This window comes from Tympanuchus pallidicinctus, unplaced genomic scaffold, assembly GCF_026119805.1.
Source record: "Tympanuchus pallidicinctus isolate F22 unplaced genomic scaffold, pur_lepc_1.0 scaffold6, whole genome shotgun sequence".
NCBI classification, from domain to species: domain Eukaryota; kingdom Metazoa; phylum Chordata; class Aves; order Galliformes; family Phasianidae; genus Tympanuchus; species Tympanuchus pallidicinctus.
Genome location: NW_026294780.1, coordinates 29,393,326 through 29,420,936, shown reverse-complemented (window position 1 = coordinate 29,420,936; position 27,611 = coordinate 29,393,326). Strand labels below are relative to the sequence as shown.

General features: G+C 40.2%; 1 protein-coding gene across 4 annotated transcripts; it reads right to left on the bottom strand.

Moving 5' to 3' along the window:
• Positions 1–1,099: 1,099 nt before the first annotated feature.
• OBI1 (ORC ubiquitin ligase 1) lies at positions 1,100–26,800 on the bottom strand. Of its 4 annotated transcripts, none has more exons than XM_052705904.1 (7): positions 21,271–26,514; positions 20,587–20,722; positions 17,924–20,155; positions 17,125–17,216; positions 15,234–15,482; positions 12,124–12,212; positions 1,100–3,605 (listed from the first exon to the last, which is right to left on the bottom strand). In XM_052705904.1, the coding sequence occupies exons 3-7, from the start codon at positions 17,934–17,936 to the stop codon at positions 2,102–2,104; spliced, it is 1,947 nt and encodes a 648-aa protein (XP_052561864.1). In that variant the 5' UTR covers positions 17,937–20,155; positions 20,587–20,722; positions 21,271–26,514; the 3' UTR covers positions 1,100–2,101. The 4 variants fall into 4 exon arrangements, with proteins under 4 accessions (XP_052561864.1, XP_052561865.1, XP_052561863.1 ...); XM_052705905.1 differs by having other exon boundaries at positions 17,924–18,899; XM_052705903.1 differs by lacking the exons at positions 17,924–20,155; positions 21,271–26,514 and adding an exon at positions 26,656–26,800.
• Positions 26,801–27,611: the final 811 nt, after the last annotated feature.

Below are 27,611 nucleotides of genomic sequence, written 5' to 3'. Positions count from 1 at the left end.
AAACCTTTATTGAAACTTGATTTAATGTACAAAACGTCAGTTGTACTCGCGTTCTTATCACCGAAAACTACTTGTGTATCAGAAGTGTACTGGAGTAAGCACATAAATGCATCTCCACTAACCAAAATGAACCAATACATTGGCCTTAACATGTAATTCGATTGCTTAGCAATATGAGGATATTTTAAAAACGTATTTGAGACACCCTCATCTCTTCTCTAGAAGGATTACACCAAGGCTGCATTTTTTGACTTAGTAAAACTACTTGAAGCAAGCAGCAGCTCATGTTCAGATAGTCTACTATGGTAGCTCTTTTACTTCCAAAAATCAAAAATGAAAGCCTAAGTGAAAAACAAATGACTGAACTTTAATCTTTGAAGATGAAACCTCAGGCGGCTTACTGAAAATAGCATAGGGAAGCACAGTGTCATATTACACGTTACCATGACAGGGGACTCACATGTATGGCCCAAACAATGATTTTTTGTTAAAGTTCTTTTTTTTTTAACAACAACAACAATCCAAACCCATTTAGAATGAACATACCAATTGCATAAATCCATGTACACATTACAGTGTGAAATGTAATTCTTGTTCAAATGCTTAACTTTGCAAAAGATGAGCCAGACAGAGTCTATTGAAATTTTCCAGTTGCCTTCACTCTCTTCAAGGGGACAAAAGGCAGCGTATGGATTTTTCATATCATGTGTATTGACAAATCAAGGATTTCTACTTGTAAAAAATGCCATCAGAGGCCTGCACAAAAAGAAAAATGGAATCTTAGAGCTAAATGTGCCCTTGAAAAAAATTTAAAAAGTCCACCACCACCTCCCCACAACAAACAAACAAACAAACAACAACAAAAAAAAAAACAAACAAAAAAATCCCACCGACCAAAATGGCAAAAACCCCTTAAAACGCAATAATGCAAAGAAACCAATTTTGCTCTGATGCTTAATTAGGTCTCCTGCCTGTACTAGGCCATCACATTATGTTGACCTATGCAATACTTTATGGAAGAGTCACCTCCAGAGAGGCTGAAAGCCATTTCCATCAACTGTATTGATGCTGACACTAGAATGGTAATACATCTAACAAGGAGGAGAAAGGGAGATTTTATTTTTTGTGAACAAGCTTACATTTACATTTAACAAAACTCAGGTTATCTTTCAAATTATGGAAAAAAAAAAAAAAAAAAAAGTTTCTCAATTCCTTTTTTTCCTTTTTGCTAATACTACATTTGAGAGACATCAAGGATTACATTGCTTATAACATGTTTTATTCAATTCACATAGAAAAGCATGCAGTATTAATGTAAAATGGTACAGTATTAATGTAAAATGTTCAGTGCACATTAGATAAACAAGTCATTAGCATACAAACCCATTTTTACGGTCTACGCAGGCATACTGAACACATTTAGAATAACAACCCTTTTTGGGAACTAAATTAAAAATTGTGCTTAACTTCAAAAAATACAAGCCATATTTGCAGTGTTAAAGAAGCAATGTTTTCTAACTGAACTACTGCAATCCTGAAATGAAAAAGGCTGCTACCTTATACCTACGTAAAACAAGAGTTCTGGTACAGTACAGTGCCATGAAACAATCTAAGCAGTGAGATTTCCTCTTGGAGGCAAGTTTTATGGCAAAACGGACATTGTTTTATAGCAATTTCATGAATCCATAGGATATATAGCCAGTAGCTGCCTTGCACGCACAAAATGTGAAAGGAAAATGTAACCTTTAAAGCAAGTTCTTAATAAATGACTGATTTGACAGGATCACTTAAAACTGGCCTGCTCAAGGGAGCCATACACTGTGCTAGCAACTGGAAGATCATGAAACTTGAAAATTCAGAAGAAAAAAAACACACCATAAAAATTCCAAGTAAACAAAATGTTCCAGCCAAAGAAGAGATCTGGAATGGTTCTTCCCTAGGAAAGAGCTTGTAATGGGCAATGGAATGTTCAGTTTTCAGTCAGTCAGAAGAAAGCAGGATCAGACTCCAGGGAAATCATCAAAAAAAAGTAAGTTCACTTGGTAAATACTAAACATTCGCAGTTTGATGACTTTGAGCCACATTTGATTTCCACACAGAATCAGTTTTTGGTAGTTTTTGATGGACTAGCACTGGAAAGGCTGCTCTGAATTTTCCTCTTGGTCGACTGACTGGCATTTTTATTTTTCTTTTCAGCAATAAAAGAAGGCACCCAAGGAGGGTTAAGTTGATTGTGTAGGTCAGATGACATCTTTAAAAAGCATGATTCAAACTTTTGTTCCTCAAACAGCCTCTGGGAGTTACTGAATAGCAGGCTCTGGGAAAACTCTCTTTGAAACAAGCAGTTTGGAGGTTTGATTTCACTAGCTACTACATTTGGGCCTGTAAATAGTGGAAAGTGGTCATTCACATCTAGTCTAGATGGGGATAGGACAGAAAACATGGCAGGTTTCCATCCAGTTCTGTCAACTGATAGAACTGATAGGTTGCTTGTTTCTGAGCACTTCATACTCTGTTCTTCATTCATCCCTTCCAGTTTCTTCTCAGCTTCATCCAGAAGCTTAGAGCCCTCTGTTGACTTTGAAGAATTATCAAGATCAGAGGACTTAAAATTATAGCATGGACTCTTGCTATTGTCTGATTCAGACATCATCGAGTCCAGCTCAGAAATTTTATCAAGGTAGGCGGCATCCATAGATGCCTCACTGGAGGTTCTTGTGCGATTCATTTCCGAAGAGCAGAGAGAATGTAACCTTTTAGGCAAGCATGAACTTGTTTTATCACTGGACTTTGCTGATGATTCATCTGACTGACCAGCTGTTGAATTTTGCGCTGATTCATCAAAATCTAAGTTGTCTGTGAACCTATTTGGGCCAGTGTCCCAAAAACCTGATTTTCCCACAGAAAAGCAATTTAGCTTCTTTTCACTGCTTGTGTTGTGCTCTCGAGAATCTTTGCTGCAGTCATCTGAAGTGTCACAAAACTCTTCAAATTTCAGCTTTCTCAAGAATGTTGACGTTTTCTCCATGTTTTCTTTTCCATCAGGAGTGTTCAACTGAAGGCGACTAAGGGACAGAAAAGGAGTGCATGGTGCCGGAAGATCATAAAGTTCTTCATCCTTATATGGGGTACATTCCTCAATTTTATTCCACTGCTGTTCTAAGCAAGTATCCATACTTGTACTACTTTCATCCAGATGGACTCCCTGACATCCTGGAAACAATTCTTTCTTTTGGATACTCTGGGTATTTGAACCATCTGAACCATCCTTACTCAAAGAGTTTGAACATGTTCCACTGTCTGCTAGCTGTTCAAGATTGTCAGGACTCTGGCTGGTAGTCACAGCTTTTTTCTCCTCAACCTGGGTTTTTGAACATGTAGTATCTTCATTGCTCTCAGTTCCTTTAGCATCTGCAGAAAGTGCTTGTTCGCTAACAGCACTTACAGTCTGAGTTCCTTCACCTGCACTTTTCAGCTGTAAAAGCTGACACTCCATTTCCTCTATATACTTATCACTTCTTTCCAGTGCCTTTTTTAGACGGTTCATTTCACGTTCGCTTTGTTCTACTTTGGACTGCAGCGCAGCTATGGTAAACCTACCAAACCTGTAAGAAAAAGAAGGAAAAAAAAACCCAAAAATATTAAGTTGGAAAAAGACGTAGTGCTTTTCTATTGTGTTAATTTGAAAACAAAAGCGACAGTTTCAGTTCTCAGCTAATCACAGAACAAAATAAATAAATCTGCATATGTAATGCATAGGTTACAGTATAGGTTACAGCGAAGCCCTGAGAAGCCAGAATTAAACTATTAGTAGTAGTAAGGTAATAACAAGCAGATTATCCTTCCAGGGGCTGGTTCCATCAATTCAACTCAAATATGCATGAAGAATTATCCCCTAAAACAATGGCAAAGATTTATGATAACATTTGAACAGTGGTCCACATCTTGAAATATTTACATTCAATCATTTTCCTGCAGTACAGCAGTGTTTTACAATACAATTCCTACACAATGTCACCTTGTCAAATACAAAATGCCAATATAAAATTCAGGAATAGCACTAGTCATTTGAGGTGTTTTAAATACTTATGCAGAACATTTCAATTACATTCTTATTACATATACAGCTTCTCTTCAGCCACCGCATGGATGGTACTTCTGCTTATGTCAGGGCTATTTTGTTTTTTCTTCAAATTTTACAGCTGGAACAATCTAATTTCTTCCTCAACTCCAGTACAAAAGAAGTGCCACTTGTGGTTTGTTAAAATTGTATGTTTGTGAGCTTCCAGCTTGAGCACATTTTGAACTGCAAGGATACAGACCTATCTTCCCCCCCCCCATCCTCCACCAGCTTTCAAGCTTGACCTTCCCTAGAGGGCAGGTGAAGGTTTCAGCTATATGCCCTGACTAATTCTAGCCTGTCACTGACAGATGGGCACCAGGGAATTTCCTGCTCCATCCAAGACTTTCAATGTACCGAAAGGTAAAACAAAGTTCTGGTATTATTAGGAAGGTGGAAAGGACCTGCAGCCACCCTAAAACTCTGCCACACGTGGTTTTATTTCACAAATAAATGACAATTCTAGATTTTGGCTTATCTTACCTTCCACCTTGCAGATCCACATCACTGCAAAACTTCATATTCATTCTTCCAGCACAAAGACTGTTTCCACCCCATTTCTTTGTCTGTACTTCCTTAGGAATCACTGAGTAACAGGAAATTTCCACTACATTTCCCCAACAAACTTCCTAATTCCACTTTCGTACCCTTTCATTAAACGCTCTCACTGTAACCTTTAGACCAACAAGGTATGAAGGAAGCATATCTGTGCCCCACAATTACGCTGGTGAAATATCCGTAAATCCTAGCATGCATTTCCAGCAAGGAACTAAACTCAGTGTAAAGCAGCAGGAGACTGCTCCGTGCTGACAACTGCAATGTGGTCACACCAAAAGTGAGAGAAAGGAATAAGGGGCATCACAAGCCCTGAACAAGTTGGGCATGAGCAACCAGATCTATTGATATATTTCACCATTCAGTTACTTCTGCATATTGAAAGGACTTAGTGGTAGTAAAGATTGCACCACAGTCTACATAATTTCTTTCACAGAATTGCTACTACACCATTTTTATAATCAAAGCAGTCCAAATTCCACGTAGTTTTGACATTACTCACTACTGTGTAGATATAAAAGCATGAGGTATCAGTTCACTGCTTGGAATAAGAGTGTTGACGTGGTAAGAATTTTTCTGCCAAAGCAACTCACTTAATGGGAACTTATACCAAGGCAAGTTACCACTAATTAGCTCTAGTCAATTACCACTGTCTTCACAAAAATGAAAGTAGCCCATCTCTCTTCTGCTCATTCTATGTGCAACAAGTTTTCTCATTTAACTGTTTCAGTTTTTCCATTTCCGGTTTCATTCAACAGGGAAATGGGAGAAAAATGGTATAAGACTTCCTCCTTCTTCCATATGAAACCAGATAAAAACAGGACCATAGGGAGTTCAGCAATGTTTTACTTATATTCTCAGGTGAAGAGGAGGTTACAATGAAATAAGCATCCTCACATGCAACACACTTTGGTTTATTTTCCCCTTCAGTAAAAAGAACTCAGATTTTGGTTGAAAGTATTGAGATAGCCTCTACAGCATGGCAGAGTCTGAGCAACATCCAGAAGTATTTATTTCGCCTTTCTCTAACAGACTTTCTCATGCAGCCTTACAGAAATCAACTCTATATGTTGCTTAATAAAGGATACAACAACACATCATTAGTTTAAGAGCCAAGTGAGAGATGAGAAAAAATTATCATGCAGAATAAGCAGGATTTTCTGGGGTCTGCTGTAACACACACTTTGACATAAAAATTAAACATGTTTACACTTATATGCATACCTGGCAACTCCTTTTTAATGGAAGAATGGTGTAATATGTTTATTTAATGCAAACAGCATTAGTGACAGCCTCAGATTTGCTTATGAAGAGTATTCTCAAGTGCAACTTTTATAACAAGTGTCTTCAGGTTAAAAAAAATACAGTATGCTGTTCAAAACCAAATAGCATCACTAATATGTTAATTGTTGTAGAGGGATGTGCTTGGGAATTTTAGTTTTAAGAAATGGAGCATCAGACATAACGAATACAATCTTCGCAGTTAAACACCAAAGTAGTAGATGCCTTCTTGCTCCTGTTCAGAGACTTGAATGCATTTATTTCCCAATTTTTTCAAGGACATGGCTTTTTTTAAGAGCCACATTACAATGCACGTATTTAAACCAACCACTCCAGACTAGAGGATGACAGAGGTATTCTAGTAACTGATTCGGCACGTTGGCTCACAGCTCAGAAGACATATTTTGCCTGAAGAAGCCAGAACCCTTTCCATCTCCTTAATCCACTTTAAGCAATTTCCTCTTCTTTTCTCCTCAGATATACACTGAGCTGCGCCATAGCCCAAGCTGTACCTTGTTGATGATAACAAAATATGGAACAGTTATATGAAAATAAATGAAAATTGGCCTGATATTTTGATACATTATTTTCCCCAAAAGTATCAGAATCATGCTCACACTTGGGAACAAGATAAGACATCCCTCAGTAGAAGCTCAGGTATTCAACACACGACAATGAGCCCTTTCCACTTTTCCCGGCACTGACCAGGCATTGTCAGTGCTGAGGACTTGTTCTTTAGTAAGCTCTCTTAAACAGCCCATTTGTATCTCACTACGTTTGTTTCAAGCACAAAGACCAAAGCAGTTAATGGATATTCAATGTAAATAAAAATGTTTCAGTAAGAATTTAGATCTCCCAAAATGGCATCTAGTCATATTTTAAATGGCCAAAGGTCTTTTAAGTAACTGCTGGCCTCCTGTTATCTCTCTGAAGGACAGAGAAATTTCTATAGGTCCTGTATCACAACTGCCAGCCATGAACAGATGTACTGGAGACACTGTTTAGTGTCTGAGGTAACACTGGATGCCTAGATGAGCACCTAAACTCTCTATTTCAGGACCTTTCCTCAGTCAGTCTGAGAAGCATTTTAACTTAACCTGACACCATCAATAAGAAAGTTAGCAGTTTGCTCATCTACAGTGGACAAGAACTAACATAATTATAATATTTGAGCAACTGTCTTCCACTATCTCAAAGCTTTTCCCTTCATTATATTTGAATGCTCTCGAAGATATCAATTTAGGAACAGTTTGCAAGCTTTAGTAGTCTCTCTCCTCATAAAAGATAAAAGTTTTGCAGTTGTTTCTTCTCCCAATATCTATAAGTTTTGTGAATTCAACTTTAAAGTTTTATTTTCACATACTAGTGACCACTGACTGCCAGCTCAGTTTAGCCCTTAACTCCATATGAATCAGCTTCAAACCTACACAGCTTCCTATTAACTTTTTTTTTTTTTTTTTTGTACAGTAAACAACTGCAGCAAACACAGTTTTCCTATATAAGCATATACAAAAGACTAGGTCTGCAGGGATACCATGGCAGATGACTCTTCTGTTCTAATCACCTGATGGTCCAAAGTGGGGAATGCTATGAGGCTCAGAAACATTAACATCAGCCTCCTCCAAGAGAAACAAAGGCTGGGAAGTGGGCAGCGACAACATGCACTCAAAGCTTGTCACAGACTGACATTAGGGCAATACCAGAGTGCACAACCATACTTAGTTCCATCATTGACATACAAGTTTCATTTGGATTTTGCAGTCAGAAGGGAAGTAAGAACTGGAAATCTGACAACAAAACATCTGAAAGCAGTATCATGTTTTACAGTCTTTCTTTTCATGTATCAGATACAGCTGGACGAGTTTTGCAGTCACTCTCTACACCAACTATGAAAGGCCAACTGCAGCAACATCTTGACAATGTCCCAGGCTATATGCAATCTCCTTAAAGCAGTGTGTAATATTTATACAGGCGAGTATGAAACAGTTACTGTTAGAAGGCAGTTTCGTTTTTATTTCTAGCAAGCAAACAGTAAGAAAAGAGAGAGACCTCAAGTATTTTTCTCTGTTTCACAACTTACACTAGAAAAATGCATCAACATCAACAGTAGAATTTGGTTCAACTGAATAAAAAGCCCTGGGTATTGTCTACTATTGCTTTCATTTTGCAGGAAAGACTGGCTCACAGAAGAAGGCATGCAACATCTTCTTTAAGGAAGCACGAGGAACACTTGCTACAGTTTATTTCGTAAGCTTATAGAGGAACAAGTTCTTTGAAAACAGCCACTCCTCTGGGACAGCCAGCTTGCTGGGAAACTGAAAGTAGCCCAGCTTTCTATTCAAGAACATATCTGCACCCTGGATGCAGATTACAAGAAGCCAATAGGTAGGCTCACAAGCTGAAATGAATTGCCTGATATGAGTGGAAACTGAACTGAATAAAAAGTAAATGTTACACAGAATGATCTGAAAAGCCAAAAGCCTTAGATTTCAGTATGCAGATACCCAAAGTCACAAACCTAGACAAGATAAACAATAAATCTGGGTTAAAAAAAAAAATAAAAAATCAACCTAAACAGAACAAAGCAAAACAAAACCCCCAATGGATAATGCAACAATTTTCAGCATGTTTTTCATACTGGGATTTTAACTGGCAGAAGAAATTAAATATTTAGGAAAAAGAATCCTAGGAAGCCTAAGAGTCTGATACAAGCTAATTTGAATCTAACCATTCATAAAATGCACTGTACCCTGGAGCAGATGGACTTGCTAGTTATTTTCCTTCAGGTAAAAAGCAAACATTCCTTTGCCAAAAATGCTTTTAGAATCCACTGTGCTTTGCCAATTGACCTAAGAGTCCTCTATTTTTAAGCAGAGTTGGAAGTAGCAGGGCTTCATCATCCTGCAAACTTAAGCTTCAGTTTTCCCATTCTGTACCATTCTGCACCCGAAAAACAAGTGGCAAAAATATCCTTGAGAGGAAGAACAAGTAAAGAGCAAGCAAGTAACTACCAAACAATCTGACTTGCCTGAGAAATGGGTGGCTAACAAGGGTCTCTGACAAGAATCTGATCAAGAAATTTATCTCTATTGCTTTTCAGGTTTATATTCCAGCTATGAAATGGTTCGATGAAAGTCAGCCTTCTCAACTGTTTTGCCCAAAAATTGAATTCTGGGTCTGAGAATCTATTAGCAAAACTGTTTCAGAAACAGAAAACAAAACAAACAAACAAACAAACTGAATCAATAAACATAATGAAAAATTTTGTAAAAATCTGCCATTGCTGCATTTTTCAGTAGGTTATAATGGATATAATCAAAGAAAAAACAACTCAAGATCATGATAAAAGATCTCTACTGATTACTGAAAAAGGCTAAACTGGTTTTTTTTTTCCCTGTGATGTCAGATGTAGAGCCTGCATTACAAAGGGATCATTAATTTGCTATCAGTGCTTCCTTTCCTATAAAGCAAAGCCTAATCAAATGATTTTAGTTACAATATTTAGCATCAACACTATTAAGCTGTATTACATCTTGGTCAAGGGAACTGAATAATGACAGAGTCTTTCCCAAACAATCAGATTCAAATTTTAGCTAGTAACTTAGCTAGTTGTTTAAGCATGAATCCATATCTAGCAATTCAAAGCTCATTAAGAAATATGAAAAACAAAAGAATGGTTGTGACAGTAAATTATAATTATCTAACTTATTAGATGTTTTGAACTGTATGAGTATCATTCAGGAACTTTCCCCAAAAATTACACCTGAATACTTCTGAATAAAGTACATCAAACCCAACTGCATTAGCAAAACAGTGTACCTGCAAAAAATAGTTTAATTACAGTGATGTTGTTGGGTTTTTGTGTTAATTCTTTAAATTCTGATTTCATAAGCAAGGTAAGTTATTGCAACTGCTGTTCAGCATATAAAGCTTAGTTTAAAGACCTCAATATTGGGTATCAAAGTTTGCCCTTAGGTCTGGTCTCAATATTGACTACACTAACGACCACAAGGATCAAAGAGAGCTCACTTATAAAATCTGCTAGCAACACAAAGATGGTAGAGACTTCCTGCCATGGGACTGGAATTCAAAGTGATTACTTAAAGTTTGACATAAACATCAAAACATCCACCTGAGGAAAGCCAGTAAGTGGGTCAAGTTCCACACACTGCAGCAGAAATACAACATGAGGTAGCAGTGTAACTTTTTCAGTAGCTGTTTAGCAGAACAAGTACTAGCCACTCATGCTAGGAGTGTCAGATAAAATGAAGCAATAAAAACAGTACTGCAAGATAAAAGAATGTTGTATCAAGGCAAAAGTTCTGCTCCACTCAGCGCTACTGAGGCCTCATTTACAGTCTTGTATCCAGCTCTATGCTTCTGAAAACCACAGACAGTAGAACAACACCATCTAAATCAGATGCTCACTTTTCCTCCCAAGTCACACATCTAGAAGAACTGGATAAATTCAGTCTAGAAAATAAGGACTGAAAAGGTATAGACATGGCACATAAAAAATATTACATTCAATGTGCTGTAGGATTTCTTCCAGCCCAATTTTTTCCTTGAATATACTTAAATACTTGTAGTAAACCATCTAAGTCAAAATGAAACCAAAGTTGAAGATAACAGCTGTAGGGTACAGACTTGAAACTGTCTACACTTTTTAAAGTGTTTGAACTGTTCCTCAGTCAGTTTAACTTCCACGCTTAGTATGAGCAGAAAATCACTCCTAAAAATACAGGAACGATGTATTTGTTATGGAGGCTAAAAAGAGTTCTCAGAGACATGAACAGGCAAATCTAGCTGGCATCTGGGTTGTGAAAGAGGCCTGCTCTGTCCAGCTTCTAGTAACATTTGGCTATTATTTATACTTGCAAAGAGGAAAGTCATCAGCTATTCTTTTTAGGTTGCACGGACAAAAGATGGTAAAGTAACCAGTATGCAACAGTCTTGTTCTTCCTTCCTTGGTAACTCATCTCTCTGACAAATAGGATGGTAAAACATGAACAAGTTAGAAGAACAGAAATTCTTTCCACTGGGGAATTTACCTGACCTTAGTAAAACAGAATAAATGTAAATGATCTGGTCTCTTCTAACTCATCTTTTCTAGGATTACTTTAATTGCATCTGTTTGCTATCTCACCAACTTCCTCTCAACTCTTACAGGGGAAAGGTATTTCTTGCCATTAAATCCCTTTTCATTGCCAAGATCTTTAACAGTATTCCATCTCCTTTATTAGTGGACACGAGAGTAAAATGTACCTTTATACATTTACAAATAAGGATCATGCATCTGCCTTCTTGGGGCCTTGAACAACTAATAGCTTAGCAAGGAAGCTTTCTATCAAGGAATAATTTCATCTTCCAGCAAGGTAGTTGAGCTACAACAAAATCCAGAGAGCTCTTCTCTGACATTACTAAGGTCCCCCTAGCCCCCTTTCCCAAAAGCAGTATATAAACCTTTGACTAATGCTGCTCTTAGCTTTCAAAGACACAATCTTAAAAAATATGATTGCTTTGCTTCGCAAAGTACTTCCAAGGAGACAGACTTCGCACACAGCTGTAATTGGTATGAAACAGCTTCTGCTGTTTGAGGTCATCGTTGATGTTGAACTGCTTAGAAGTATCAAGCAGACATCAGCTCTGGGAATGATATCCTTATGCTGCAGAAGCCTGATCCTATCTATGCATCTTGCTCAGATAAAGGCTGTCAGGAACATTCATTGAATGAGCAGCCTATGTTCATACAACAAATTTTGAAGGCAACAAAAAGAAGAAAGGACAACCCAAACCAACCAAATATAAATCAACAGAATCTTGGCTCACAGTAACAAACCTACTTTAACAAAAAGATGTCAGATTTAAATGAAATTTCTTAGTAATGAAAAATAAGTTAACAGCAGAATTCAAGTAATAGATCCAGTTCTCCAGTACAAGACAGACAGAACAGCAGCATTTGTGGTCAGCACGTATTCCTTTACTGTAGACTTGCCACTACTTTCTAAGTTGCATTTGTCACCCAAGTCTGTGAGGATGAAAACTCCAAAGTCTACCTTGTGACACATATGTAATGCTGAGTATACCACCAGAGTTTTAGGTTCAAGCCCTACAACAGTTAAAGAGTCTATAAATAAAATATAGCAACTTTTAAAATATTCACATACTTTTGGGGTGATCTACTATCAACTTCAGCTTTTAGTCGCAAATTCTCTCTTAAAAGGCTATTGTTCTCCATGCTCAGTTTCCTATTTGCCTAAGGAAAAGAAAAGGAAAAAAATAAGTATACAATAAAACAGAAATGACTTCTAATATTTATAGGACAAGCTGTTTCTGCTTTTTTAAAGAGACAGAACTAGAAATGTGAAAGCAGGAAACAGCCTTCAGACAGGGACACCACTTAAAAATCATCATGGGAAATGGCTTGCAAAACTGAATAGCGAACAGACATTTTTAATTTATATTCCCAAAATACACTGCAAGTGTCCTATCTAGGGAAATAAACACTGCTATGTTAGTTAGTACAGAAAGTCATTAAGGAGATGTACTAATGGCAATTCCATGTTTTTTTTCCCCATGACTAAATACGTTAAGTACATTAACATTACAATGTGCAGGTATCAGCAAAACTAATGTTGAACAGCTTCCTCCATCCCAAATTAGATTAAGATTACTTTGGGCTTTTTTTTTTTTTTGGCTTCTTGTTTTTAAAGTAGTTATCCTATGGATGTAAATCCATTATGACAAGCTATTTGCAGTCTTTCTTTACTTTCTTCTAAGACCTCCTGATTCACAACTCTTCTCACTCCTTGAATTGAGGTCAATTCCTTCTTCTCAGTTCAGCAGACGCTCTTGTTAACAAGGTACTTCATATAAAGAGAAGTTTTCCTGCTGCCGTGTTTCAGAACAATGAATGCCACCATCCTAACAAGTAGAAAAAACTCTTTGTACTTAATAGCCTACTCAATCTCTGTATGTAGATTACCGCACCAATTCAGGACTTGTAATTCACGGCCTGGCTTAGAGAATGCTACCAGTGAATACTTGAATCTCAAGTTAGACGTGAAAAGGATCTAAGAAAATAGGCTCATGAATGAAATGCCCTTCGTTGGAAGCATCAAACAGCACAAAAGAGACAAAAAACTCTGAACGCTTGTACAAATATTCCCAGAAACTTCCCAGGTAAGGCTAAGATAGCACGGGATGTTGGGGCAGAAATGGAGGGGGAATAAATAAACAAAACTAAAAAAAAAATCCTACGTTATTCCCAGAGGAAAAAACAGCAACAAAAAAAAAGCAGAGATTTGTTGTATAGAAGGGATAGCAAGGGTGAGCCCAGAGCTTTGGTATTAGTGTGTCAATTCCTCCATTGTGTATTAAAAAAATAAGGAAACAAAAAGCCATCCTGAAGGAAATGAGTAAGAATCTGGGAGCATCAAACCCTTTTATAACAAGGCCAAGACCTTTCACTCTTTCCAGAGACACGGTTCTCTCACTCACACGGTGAAACAGAAGATGAACAACTTGTGTGGAGTTGCTATGTAGGGATCCAGTTGGCACGTCGCAAGGTAGAACTGAATTTCCCTGGTGTCCTTCTAGAGGGTGCTCTAGCCTCCAAGCCTATAACCTGCAAGGTATATCCCCATGCAGTAGCATCTAGATTTATGATTTCACATAACCTTTCCATTGGTGAGTGTGCTTCATCTAATATTTCTATCACAGTGTTGGTATCACTACTTTCAGATTTGCTATGACTCTCCTCAAAGTTACAATGCCTACTCTGGAAGTCTCTGTCCTAGGACACTGAAGGATAACGGTGACTCATTTCCGCCCCCAGTCTGGTTTAGAGAATGACAGCAGCAGTATGCTCTGAGGGACACTGTCTCACTTGAGAAGAGATGCACATTTGAAGCTTCTGTGTCAGGAACTTTAGGGAATAAGGAAGTTTCTGGCTCCAGACTGATTTTACGTGGGAAAGAGTTCTCTACTCTTCAGACTGGATTTGGTCAGCGCGCTCTTATTTCAGAAGTCAAATGAGGTCTAAAAAGAGCCAAGTGATTTTATGTATTTCCAGAATTGAGCAGCAACAGACTGAAAGAAAGCATCTACATCAGAGGTTTGGAATTGGTCCCTAAAACCCATCTAAGCCACTATTTGTATCTAATCCTTAACTAAAATCAGAAACTCCATAAAAACCTTTTGTTGCTAAGGCTGAAGTTATGTTGGGGGAAAAAAACACCAAACCAAAACAAACCATCCTTCCTCTCCCAGTCTCTGCTATATTCCAATTTTATCTTATCTATGAAAAAGAGTTATAAACCTCTGTTACCACAGAAAAGACACATTACGTTTTAATGCTAAGGAAGAAAAATAGAGAACTCTTTCCAGGCAATACCCTTTAGCCCATTAGAAATTACTCTGAAGCCTCTGAAGCATCCTCTCAGAAAGCCAGCTGTGTCTGTGTCTGTAAAGCTGAAATCCAAGCCTAGCCAATCTATTGGAAAAGCTCATCTTGGAAACTCGAGTTTACTCTTTGGTCACAATTTTAGTGTTTAATACGCAAAGCTTTTATCCAGTTTAGTAAGGACCAGAATTTCCTTTAGATTACAAAGATACAAATCTAGAAGTGTTCCATTAACACTAACAACTAACATAACAATGACAGAATGGTGTAATGTGCACCGGAGGGAAAATGTAAATGCTACTAATTCTTAGGGAAAAAAAAAAAAAATTGTTCTTGAAAATAAAACTTCAGTTTTGCATGAAAAAACTGCAGGCTTCCAGTGAAGGATGCTCTGGTTATAAAATGCTGAAGCTTGCCTATTTTCGGTCAACAGGTCAAGTTACTCTGTCTCAGCAAATTGCACCAAAAATATTGGCTAGTAAGGAGGGCAATAGTGCAAAATCTGTCTCAGCCAACTCTACTGTGTTCGGTCATTGAATGTTGTAAAATAGATATATTATATAGATTATCGCAAGCCTGAAAAATCTGGCCATCAATACTGGTGACAAGCATTACTATAATCCAATTACCCAGTCACAGAGTGACAGAGGAGTTGAGGAAGAGCCACATGTAAGGCTCACTAAAACAAGCAATAATATCTGACACTTGCAAATGCTGTATGGAAATACTATGATACATCAACAGCCACTGGAATTCAATTTTTTCTCTGTTTTTTCCTGGATCTATAAAGTATCCAGAGGTCGTGCCAGCTCTCACCCCTTCAACTAACACAAAAACTGTACTTCAAGATGGATGAAGAAATGTATTTTTTACCTCCTTTAACTTTTCTACATTATCTATCACTTTTTCACATATATCATTGGCAGCTTTCAGCTTTTTGCTCCATTCTTCTGGGGTTTCTGGGCCACTGGTACTTGCTTCATCTGCTGATTGGCTAGTTTCTTCATTTTGGTAACACAAAGCTGGTACTGTGGGATCCAGAAGAGATTTCAGTTGCGTCTGCAAATTGAGATTTCTGTCTCTCAGCTCTTCCACTTCTTTTTGCAGGGATTCTATTTCATCCTAAAGGTGTCAGAAATTCACAGGAATTAAAATAATGTGTGAGATTAATTAAATAATGCTGGCAAGTTTCCACAGCACTAAAGATCCATTGGTTATTTGGCAAGCCCAGATGCACGCCTTTCACTCATGAAAATAAGTATGCTTATGTATGGTGCTCCAGGCAGGATTTTAATCAATTTGCCCACTCAGGCATAGAGAGGTTTTAGTGACGGGAACCCCTTGACTATATAAAGGACCCTGAATGAACTGGTGGGCAGTCCAAAAGCTTCGAAGCATTCAGCAACATTAATCTATTATTAGGGTGCTCTGTGGGAGGATTTCCTGTATAAAGAGAGTTCTTAAGGTCGTCCTCTGCTGACTCATTTGCTGTTATTTGAGAACAAGAAGAGAGAGCCACTCTGAAACATTACATGTTCAGATGCTGAAAGTCTCAAGATGTAAAATGGACAGAACACTGCCTGGAAGAGGCTGCTCCAGCTGCACAGGAGTAGAAATACTTAAGGAGTGGCTGAAAAACAAAGAACAAAGCTATTGGCTGTATCAATCTGGACTCATAGAGAAGCAAAAGCCTATTGTTAATGGGATAAAAAATACGTAATTTATCCTGAAAACGTCTTCTTTACTCTTCTCCAACTTAATTGCTTTATTTAATCAACTTGCATTGCTCATGTTAAGATTACTAAAGGAAGCCACATTATGGCATTTACATAAATCCAAGACATAGCCACACAATCAGCCTCCACCATCCTCTCCCCCCAAAAAATAACCAAAAAGAACCCCAATAAACAAATCCCAAATAAATAATAAAAAACTCACAACTATTTTAAAATAGATTTTCTTTTCTTTTGGAAGATATTTACGTTATTCTATGCCCATCTTTGTGACTCTGGAGTTGACTTAAAAGAAACAAAGGAAACTCCCTTCTTGTGACTCCTCTATGAAAGAAGCTGAGCTCCAGGCCAACTTTTCAGAAAGATTTCTCCTGCTTTAAGGATACATACAGTGTCCATTTCCTTTCTCCCATTCTCCTTGCTATGAGACAGGTGTCTTCACACTGCTGCTACTAAGGAAACAATAACTGAGAAGATAAACTAAGCATATTCCTTATATATGTATACATATTCCTTATATGCCTTTTAACCTTGTTCCTAGAATATTTTTCCAGCCAGAGAGTTGAAGAACTTCTAAGCATTCATCCACTCTCACAAAACATAACAAAGCAACAATAATGAAGTTCACCTACACCAGAATATTCCAGGAGCATTTATTCTTTAAAAAGAATTTTAGACTCCATAAGCAACAGGGAATCATTCAGAAAATGTTTGTACCCAACATTCAATATCCATTAAAAAATGCATACTATCATGTGGTTGAATTTCCACAGCCTCTGGCTGTAGTTGGCTACCTCTAGATTAGACATAACATTACTGTAACACTGCAGGATCTATCCAGCCATCAGCAAATGCTCTCCCCTAGCCTCAGCTAGAAAGTGCAGCTTTAATGCAACTGAGGTCCATGTAGATTCAATATATAGCACTGCTCAAATTAAAAACACCAGGACTCAAAGCAGGAAGACCAGTAGCATGCAGTAACTTAACAGTTGCAGTTCATCTGGAAAGTCACAACACTCCCGTGTGCTTACCTCATATTCTTTGTGGAGCAATTCAAGCCTCGTTTTACGTAGGTGCTTCCTAACTGTTGGACTAAATGTAGGATCACTTTCACTTGTTCCTCCTAAAGCAGCACAGAAGAAAGAAACCCACTATTATTACTACTAGCAATCCACCTTGCAGCGTCTTTCATATTATCAGCTACAAATACAGCTAATATTGGACCAATCTACTACCATGGGAAACTACAATCTTACATTTTCCAGGCAGCTTAAGATGGAATCTATTAGTGATGTTTAGAAGACAAAATCCTGTCTCACAGCAGGAAGACATTTGAATTTTTTCAACTTTGTATTATCCTTGACAGATTCATGCCTTATTTACGACCACACTGTTAAAACAAATATAAGGGAGGGTATTGTGGTTTAACCAGAAGGCATCTTAAGCACCACACACCGGTGCTTGTTTGTTTCTCCCACTGGGATGCAGAATCATAAAAAAAAAGGTAAAACTCATGGTTTGATATAAAGAGTTTAATATGGCAGAAAAGGAAGGGATAATAACAGTGATAAAAGAACAAAGAAAGCAAACGATGCACAATGCAATTGCTCACCACTTCCTGACTGATGCCCAGCCACATCCTGAACAGGGTTCCCCCTGTTCCAGTGCAGCCTGGATCAGCACATGACGAATGGTAGGGCTGCACTTGTACCCCTGGAGGCAGTTGATTCCAGGTGTACTGGATGCCCCTCCAAGCAAAAGCAAACTGGGGTCTGCAATCTGCTGCCAAAGGGATTGAGAAAAACACTGGAGATATCAGTTGTGGCATACCACTTGGTTGCATTTGACTCCAGCTCACACAGTAGTTCTAGCATGTCTCGTACATCAGCAACTCAGTGGTGGCACGACTTCACTCAGGCCATGATAATCCACTGTCAGCTTCCACACTCCACTGGACTTCTGCAATGGCCATATGGGACTACTGAAGGGCAAGGGAGTCTGGTTCGTGACTGCTTGGCTCTCCTGTTGATTAATCAGCTGATGAATGGGAATCTTGGAATAATCTTTCTTGAAGTGCTGACAGGAGTCACTTCCAGAGGATGGGTGTTTGTTCCCGTTTTCCAATTGTTTTGTCAATGTCCCCTTCCATAGAGAAGCATCCCAAATGCCCGGCTTTGCAGCTCACTAAATCTAGACTCCTGGCCCCATTATCCCAGCCTCAGAGCAGACAGGTGACAATGTGCTCACCTTGTTGACAGCTGAAATCTTTTCACATAACTCATGTAGGGATAGGCTTTTGGTGGTTTTTGTCTTATTTCTAACCACTGCCTCTTCCTCCTCTGGTTCTTATGATGGCTCTGCTTCACAGTAGCCTGTCTTATCCACTTTCTCCTCCTTTCTCTTCTTCATAGGAGTTTCTTTCCTTACTAAATGAGACTTTAGCATCCATTGTTTCGCCTTGTCTACAAGCACAACTGATATCTACGTGGGTCGGTTTTCCAGTTCAGCTGCATGACATGTTGCAAGGGTTAGAGCAGTGCTAAGTGCAGCTCAACAGGCATAGACTCAGCTCCTGTATATTGCAGTGATTTGTGTCTCCTTGGAATTGCCATGGGGATAGCACACCTTTTTCAAACATTTTACCAGTTTTTAAGGACCCTGCATTTGTTCAAGGAAGAAGTTCCAAAACAATGGGGGTGACCACCATTCCAGGTGTCTGCCCATTCCATCCTACACTCATAACCATCCAGCCCAGAAACAGATCCTGGGAGATATTTGTAGATAGTTGTTTAACCTTAAACAAGACCTGGAACACAATCAGGAGACAAAGTAATAGGAACATGCTGGTCTGAACATTCCAAGAACACTCAACATTCTCAAGATCTACTTAACTGGCCTAGAAGAGAAGGAGAAAGAGAGGGCTGAAGGTACAGAGGAAAGTGTCCCTCTTACCTCCACTATAGACTGGCTCCCTGAGGAGTAAAAAGTGTTAATTGTTAATAGTTTCTGAAAGATGGATCATGAAATATGGAAATGACAGCAATGCTGACTACAAAAAACAGATTAGTCTCACAACTGGTAATCTTGTCAGAACACAGGCCAGTATTATACAGTACAGCAAAATGATAACTTTAATATACAGCAAATAAGGTGCTACACAACAGAACTTGACAATTAGGAAAATCAATATTGTGACAAATTTGTGTTTATATGTTCCAGTCAGATCTGTCATTATCTCAGCCCTTTGAGCCCTACGCTGGGCACCAAAAGGACTATTGTAGTTTAACCCAGCAGGCAGCTCAGCACCATGCAGCTGTTCACTCACTCTCCAATTCTCAGTGGGATGGGAGAGAGAATGAGGAAAAAAAAAAAAAGAAACCTGTGGATTGAAATAAAGACCATTATACAGGACAGAAAAGGAAAATAATAATAACAGCATTAATAAACATATAATAAGAATATATAAAACAAATGATGCACATCACAACAGCTCAACATTCATCGACTGCTGTCCAACCAGTTCCCAGAGGAAACCTCTGCCCAGGGCAGCCCTAGCTTTATTATTCAGTATGATGTCATATGGTATAGGATATCCCTTTGGCCAGTTTAGGTCAGCTGTCCTGGCTCTGTTCCCTCTCAGCTCCCTGCTTCTCCCCAGCTTCTCACAGCTGAGGCAGCACAAGAAGCTGAAAAGTCTTTGATTTAGTATAAGTACTACTCAGCAACAACTAACACATCAGTATGTTATCAATATCATTCTCTTCCTAAATCAACAATGCTGCACTACATCAGCTCCTAGGAAGAAAGTGAGCTGTATCCTGGCCAAAACCAGTACAGAAAGGAAGAAAAGTACACAATAAAAACCAACACACATACATTTATTTAGCACACGACAGCATATTTTTCTAAAGGCTGTTCAGATATATATATTTTATATATTTATATATAGCAATGTTAGTATTTTATGTCAAGTCAAGATTCCAGTATTTCTCAGCCCTGAGGAAGTTTGTATCCTCATTCAAGTTTCGTAGCTTTGTCTTTCTTAGGCACCTTCGACATTTTCTTAAAAATAAAGCAAAAAAGACATGGTAAACAAAAACATAAAAACAACCAATATTTGAAAAAAAAGTATACACTTCTAAGATTGTGGATTTAAGTATATAATTTCTCGGCTAGATGCTGAGATAAGATATCCTCTTAGGTCAAACTGCAACACACAGGTAAGATACTTGAAGTGAGATTCATTTTATCCAGTTAAAGTCATTGTCCAACCCAAGATTACAAAAGAAAAAATAACTGCAGTGGTGGGGTGCTTTCTGCCTTTGAATAATCAAGTCATTATTATGCACAGCCTTTGAAATTTTTATCTTATAGTTATTACGCATGCTTCCAGGCAGATCATGCTTTGATGGAAAAAATACCCAGACATCTTTGGACCCAAAAGAATGTCCTCCAGCAGTAAACATTATTTCAAAGCCTCCAGTTGTCCTTACCTATAATTTCCTTGCAAGGATTTTCAGGTGTGATGGGAATCCTGCAAGCTGGGCACTGATTATTATTCTTCAACCAGACTTCAATACAAATGGAACAGAAGACATGATTGTTGACACAGATTACTGGGTGGCGGACCTTTGAGCATCAAGAAGGAGGAGAAAAGCGGGAAAAGAAAAAGACAAAACAAACAAACAGAAAGATGCAATGAATACTTAAAAACACTTTCAGATAATAGAATATAAAAATATACTATCCTAATCTCTCCAAGCAAGTCTACACTTCCAGTAGGAAAGTGACACTGCTGTTTCGGACTAGGTGTGGTCTCCTGACTTAAAGCACCAAATTTCCCTATTATAGGTGGTGCTACAGCTACAACCATCGCTGCAAAATTGGAGATCCTCAATTCTGTGTGCTCATTAACACACATTGTGAAAGCCATCTCCAAGAAGAGAAGCCAACCATACCAACAAAATGAGATCACATTCTTACACAGAGGGAGACTGAAACATATACGTTCACTCATTTCCAAAGGAAGGGAACGAGAGAGAGCTCCTAGCAACAACCAAGGCTTTGCCTTGAGAGCTATCACTGAAATGAACAGCATTATAAATTATCTCTAGCCTGTGTATAACCAGCTTTAAGGAAATACACTTTTAAAAACAATATGGGCCAAAAATACCGACCAGAAATATGAACCAACGATCATTCAAGAAGCCTTCTGCAAGATACGTACTGCTACCCATCATTAGAACAGAATGGGACAGCTTGAAGATTGGACATAGCTCCTTTCCAGAAACATCCCTCCTCCCTGTCAAAACAACAGAGTAAACAAACTCTTGCATTACTACTGAATGTTATGTGGGGCCAGATGGGATCCACCTGAGGTGCTGAGGAAGCTAGCAGAGGTGACTGCTAAGATGCTTTCCATCGTCTCTCAGTGGTCCTGGTCAGGCAGGGAAGTTCCAGGTGACTGGAGACTTGTGAACATGATGCCTATCATTAAGAAGATTAGTAACCAGAATCTGGGCAACTACAGGCCTGACCTAGGCTCTGGGGTAAGTTATGAAACAGATCATCTTGAGTGTGATCAGACAGCAGGTGTGGGACAACTGGGAGGAGATCGGGGCCAGCCAGCAAGGGTTCACAAAGGGTAGTTTCTGCTTTGCCACCCTCATACCTACTTCTATGACCAGGTGACCTATCAGGTGGATGAGGGAAAGGCTGTTGATGTGGCCTGCCTAAACTTCATTAAAACTTTCAACACTGCCTTCCATAGTATTCCCATGGAGAAGCTGGCAGCCCATAGCTTGGACAGCTACATGCTGTCTGGTTAAAAAAAAATATCAGTCTGTATTTCTAGGCCCAGAGAGTAGCAATGAATGGAGTTAAATACAACTAGTGATCAGTCATGAATGGTGTTCCCTAGAGGTTGATACTGGGGCCTATCCTGTTTAATACCTTTACTGACAATTTGGATGCAGGAAATTGAGTGCACCCTCAGTAAACATGCAAATGACACCAAGCTCAGGGGATGTGTTCATCTGCCTGAGGAAAGCTTATAGAGGGGCTCAGACAGGTTGGACTGATGGGCTGAGGCCAATGGGATGAATTGAATAATATGAAGTGTCAGGTCCTGAACTACAAGCTTGGGATGAAGTGGCTGAAAAGCTGCATAGTGGAAAAGGATCTGCGGGTGTTGGTTGAAGCTCAGCTGAACATAAGCCATCAGTGTGCTCAGGCAGCTAAGAAAGCCAGCAGCACCCTGGCCTGCATCAGAAATAGTGTGACCAGCAGGACTGGGGAGGTGATCAAACCTCTATACTCAGTTCTGGTAAGGCTGCACTTCAAGTACTGTGTTCAAGTACTGTGTTCAGTCTGGGGCTGCTCACTACAAGAAAGACACTGAGACCCTGAAGCACGTGCAGAGAAGGGCAACAAAACTAGCGAAGGGTCTGGAGCACAGGTCTTACGAAGATGCAACCAAGGGAACTGGGACTGTTTGGTCTGGAGGAGATTCAGGGGACACCTTACCACTCTCTACAGCTACCTGAAAAGAGGTTGTGGTGAGGTGAGAGTAGGCCTCTTCTCCCATGTAACTAGCAACAGGATGAGAGGGAATGGCCTCAAGTTACACCAGGGGAGGTTCAGATTTGATATTAAAAGCAATTTATTCTCCAGAAGAGTAGTTAAGTATTGGAACAGGTAGCTTAGGGAAGTGTCAGTGTCACTGTAGGTGTTTAAGGAAACAGTAGATGCAGAACTCAGAGATGAGGCTTAGGAGGCAGTATTGGTGGTATGTGGACAGTTGGACTAGACAACCTTAGAAATCTTTTCCAACCTTAATGATTCTATGATTAACTATAAATCCAGTTTGAAAGTAAGTACGGGACACAGACTAACTACGATACAGAAGAAAATTACTTTTCCTTATATCCATGCTTTACTGAGGCATGTGTTACAACTTACAGTAATATAAACTCTCAAATCTCGTAAGACTTGACATTCATATCTGTGTTAAGGTTCTGTAAAAGAAATATTTTTTATTACTTTGTCACCATTTTTGCCTAATAAACATCTTCTGATACACAGAGGTAGCAGCACCTACTACTTCCATCTGCTGCACTGCATCTGTTAAGCACTTAGAAGCCCAAGTTCAGGAGAATTCTTTCAGTTGCAAAGGAAGTCCTCATCAGCCTCACAGTTTTCCTCATTCATTCTATTAGAAAAGCTGTCCAGCTAAGACAGATAAATGAAATGTTGGCAGAGAAAAATCAAATAAGTGGAAAGCTAATAACCACTTTGGAAAACAGGTAAGAAATGTCCTGAAGTAATCATACCTACACAATCAGTGTTGCACAAACTATAAACTAAGTGTTTTACCACTCACATACAACAGATCCAAATTAAGAGCCAGATCTGTCAGCTCCTTCTCCAATTTGCTTTCTATGCCTCTAACACACTATAGGATTACTAGTAGTTTAAAAACTCCTGATATGACAGCCTAGGAACCTCAGGACTGTCCATACACAAACAGAATGTCAAGTTACTGAAGGTGTAAAGAGAGAGACTAAATGATTTCTGCAAGCATCTGCACATTTTCACCTCTAATTAAGGACGCTCTTTTTTTTTTGTGATTAATGCAAGCATTACCATAGCAATGCTTTGTAAACATTTAAATATTTCAATAATATAGATACATAAAAAATACACTCTTGTTTTTTTACTGCTTCCTTTACCAGAAAAAGAGCTTTCTGCAGCTTTCCATCAGCAGCTAGAAGAAAAAAAAAAAAAAAAAACCAACTTTTTTTCTGGTTGCTCTTCTTTTTCATCCAGAACCAGCCATTATATGAGCACAGTTATACAAATGGCTCTGATACGCAGAAGAATAACATACAGTAGCCCAAATGGGAGAACACATTTTAAGAGTGTAGGTCTTCACCCAGGGGAGCAAGCGACCCTCAGTTACCCCAAACATGACATGGATGTATTCTTCTTCAAGTGAATGTCGACTCTACAACTGTAAGTCACAATTATTACTCTCTAGAGGACACTGCTCCTGATTTATACGTTCACACATTTCATCTCAGGGCTGCAGTTTATACTTGTGTTAGCTCAGAACTAACACAAAGCAATTCATGCAACAGCAGAAGGAACTGCTGCTGAAGTGTCATCAGGAAACACAAAGGCTGGGGGTGCCACTTCCCTTCACCAAGTTCCTGAGCCTGTGACAAGCCTGGGGGTGGGGATCACAACACATGTTACTAAAAAGCATTTTACTTGAATTACAGCACAGTTTCAGTTCCTTAATCGACTGCAGTGACTGGAAAGGCTACAGCTTATTTGCAAAGGCTTGATTAGCTAAGGAAAATTTGAGTATTGTCCTAGTTTTCCCTCCCCACACAATATGATTCTTCCATGGATCAAAATCAAATCCCGTACACATTTACACCACACTGAAGACTCTTCTGGACCTTCAAGCAGATTAACTGAGGAGCAGGCATATGGAAAACAAGCACACTGATATCAGAGAATGAACCCCTGGACATCCTCAGAGATTTCAGTGCGCACGGAACCTCATGCCTGAGCCCAAGCAAATCACTGCTGAAATCAATCTGATGAGACCTTCAGTCAATCTGCACCAAGTATGCCTGAAGGCCTCATGCAGCTTCTGATCAACTCACCAGTTATGAATATTAGAAGTTAGCCCAGACTATCTTGAAAGAACTCAGCTTCCTTAAATACAACATGTGGATTACAATACTGAAGGAGTTTCTACTTCCCTTTTTATACACTTCTTACAATGTACAATGAAGTCCCTGATTTGCCACTAATCCCCTACAAGTTCCACAGATAGCAGTAGATACATTCTGACTGCAGGGTGGGCTTTACATCCCATCTGAAGCCCACAATACAAAATACAGAAGTACCAGAACCTGTTAACCCCAGCAGCACCTTCTGCTCTACTCTACTCTGTAAGATAAGATTTGCCTGTTATTTGTGCTAATAGCCCTTTATTACCCTCTAAAAACACTGTTGAAAACAGTTTTTTCTGATGTTGTTCTGTGATGTTTCAAGCTGGAGACAAAGATTTGTGTTAAAAGAAAAAGGACAGCCACAGCAGACAACTATGGCAAAACCTAATGCATCTGATAAAGGAAGCATCCAAAAGTCTTCTATACAGATACTTCATTCACTTACATAATTTTAAAACATTATTTCAGTGCAAGATATCAAGAAAGAAAAATATGGAAAATTCTTCCAGTACAAACCCAGCTACCTCCACTCCTGGCCAATTCCAGAAGTGATGAGGAAGAATGAAGCAATGGCTTGAAATGAGCAAGCAGGCTTATAAAAGAATCTGAATGAATTATAGAATGGCCTGGGTTGAAAAAGACCACAATGATCATATGCTTTTAAATCCCCTTGCCATATGTAGGGTCACCAGCCGCTAGACCAGGCTGCACAGAGCCATATCCAGCCTGGCCTTGAATGCCTCCACGAATGGGACATCCATGTTTAGATTATGTTGAAAATCACCACAGTCAGACTTAAAATCCTTTTCAAAGAGCATCCACTCTGCATTACATACACAGCAAACTTATGTTCTCCTCCCTCTGTATTAAAAACACAAAAGAAGAGATAAGAGGACTGCATTCCTGCCTTGCTTGGCCTGTACACGGGGTTGACAGAAACAGCACTGTCAAGATAGGACAGCTGAATAAAGGGAGGTGTCCAACTACTGCCACTACCAGTGCCATATCTGCTGCATGCACCAAACACACCTCTTCTTTAGTTACTGGGCAAGCAGAACAGGCCTCAGAGGCACGCCCACATGGGGCAGAAAGAAAGCGGGTGTAAATACCATAGTACAAACATAAAGGATATTTCTTCACTTGTGATTGCTGATGTGTTTTAAGAGGTTTGCTTTGGGATGCAAGAAAACGTGAAAGAGAAATGGGGAGCGAGAAAGGAACAAGCAAAGCAGGTAGTGATGGCAGCTGGCTCCGGGGGCTTTCAGAGCCAAACAGACCCAACAGCTCTCTGCCACCCAAAAGAGATGACAAGGTGATGGAGACCTTCTTAAGCCAGCAAATCACAACACTTTCTCAAAAGACTGTAATTCTGCTGAACACTTCCACCACGGCGGGTTCTACACTTCTTTGTTCCACCCGGCCTCACATCGCCCTCGGACACAAACCTGCCATGCATCCTAAGCTGCTCCACCTCCCACAGCTATCAGAAGACAAAACCTCAAAATCCTCACTCCGAATGCACTGTGCCCGCAGTCCGAGTTCCGAGTGTGTGTGTGTGGGGGGAAGGGGTTGGACACGGACGGACGGACGGCGTCTCGTGGCCCGCGGCCCTCACGGCTCCCAGAGACGTCCTGCAAGGCTCCCCCCACCCGCTCGGTGCCAGCAGCCCCAAGGCCACGATCCTCCCCAGCCCCAGTCGGGATCGCAGAGAGTACGGCGACACCTCCGAGCAAGCGCGGCCGGCTGCCTTCCTCCCGCCACCCCAGCGGCGTGTGGGCGAAGAGGGCCGGGCAGCGGCCGCCACGGGGCCGTTACCTTCCCCAGGCAGATGTGACAGGTGATGGGCAGCGTGAGGGACAGCGTGACGCTCGGGCCGTGCTGCGCCATCGCCGCGCCGCCTGCACGGAAGTCACGGAAGAGCGAGCGGGAGGCAGCGCGCCGGCGGCCCCGCTACGGCAAGCCAGCGAGGCCAAGTGCCGCCCGGCGCTGGGGAGGAGGAGTGGAGCGCAGCGCGCGCGCTTTTGAAGCGCTCCCCTGGGGGGCGGGCGGGAGCAACGGGAAGCCCCAACGCCGCCCTCACGGCTGCTCTCACGGCTGCCCTCACGGCTGCCCTCACGGCGCCACCCGGCTCCTCGAGGCTGTACCCCGAGGCAGGGCCGGTCCTCGCCGGTCCTCGCTGTGCCACGTGGAGGAGGTGGCCTGGGAGTGTTAGGCATTAGGTGGAGGAAGACTGCAAGAGGGCAGTTCGGGCCCCAGTGTGCCATTCCTTCCTGTTTGTGCTGTGCCACGCTACGTGTTGGCTGTTTCTAACCTTTAATTCCCTTCGGCCTTCCTCTGTGTTTTTTCCAACTTCTCTTCAAGAACATCACAAATGAGACTGTGACGCAGATTAAATGGGAGATGTCGGCTGATAACATGCTGAACATCAGCCAGCAGTGTGCCCAGGTGGCCAAGAAGACCAATGGCATCGTGGTTTGTGTCAGAAATAGTGTGGCCAGCAGGAACAAGGAAGTGATCATCCCTCTGTACTCAGCACTGGTGACCAAGGAAGTCTGAGTTATGAAATCATATAGGCTGGAAAAGACCTTGCAGAATGTCATGTCCGACGACCAGCCTGACCTACTGAGTCCTATTACTAACCATGTCCCTTAACGCCACGTCCACAATGTGGAGATTCAGGTTGGACATTAGGAAAAACTTCCCCACAAGTGGTCAAGCTCTGGAACAGGCTGCCCAAGGAAGTGGTGGAGTCATCAACTCTGGAGGTGCTC

What these genes read in the sequence shown, in the direction of transcription:
- OBI1 (XM_052705902.1), bottom strand. Translation starts at nt 21,429, where the DNA reads ATGCAAGAGTTTGTTTACTCTGTTGTTTTGACAGGGAGGAGGGATGTT. An exon ending in ATCGTTGGTTCATATTTCTG is followed by an intron (nt 20,723 to 21,270) that starts GTCGGTATTTTT and finishes TGATGCTCAAAG; the next exon opens with GTCCGCCACCCAGTAATCTG. An exon ending in TCCTTGCAAGGAAATTATAG is followed by an intron (nt 17,217 to 20,586) that starts GTAAGGACAACT and finishes GTGCTGCTTTAG; the next exon opens with GAGGAACAAGTGAAAGTGAT.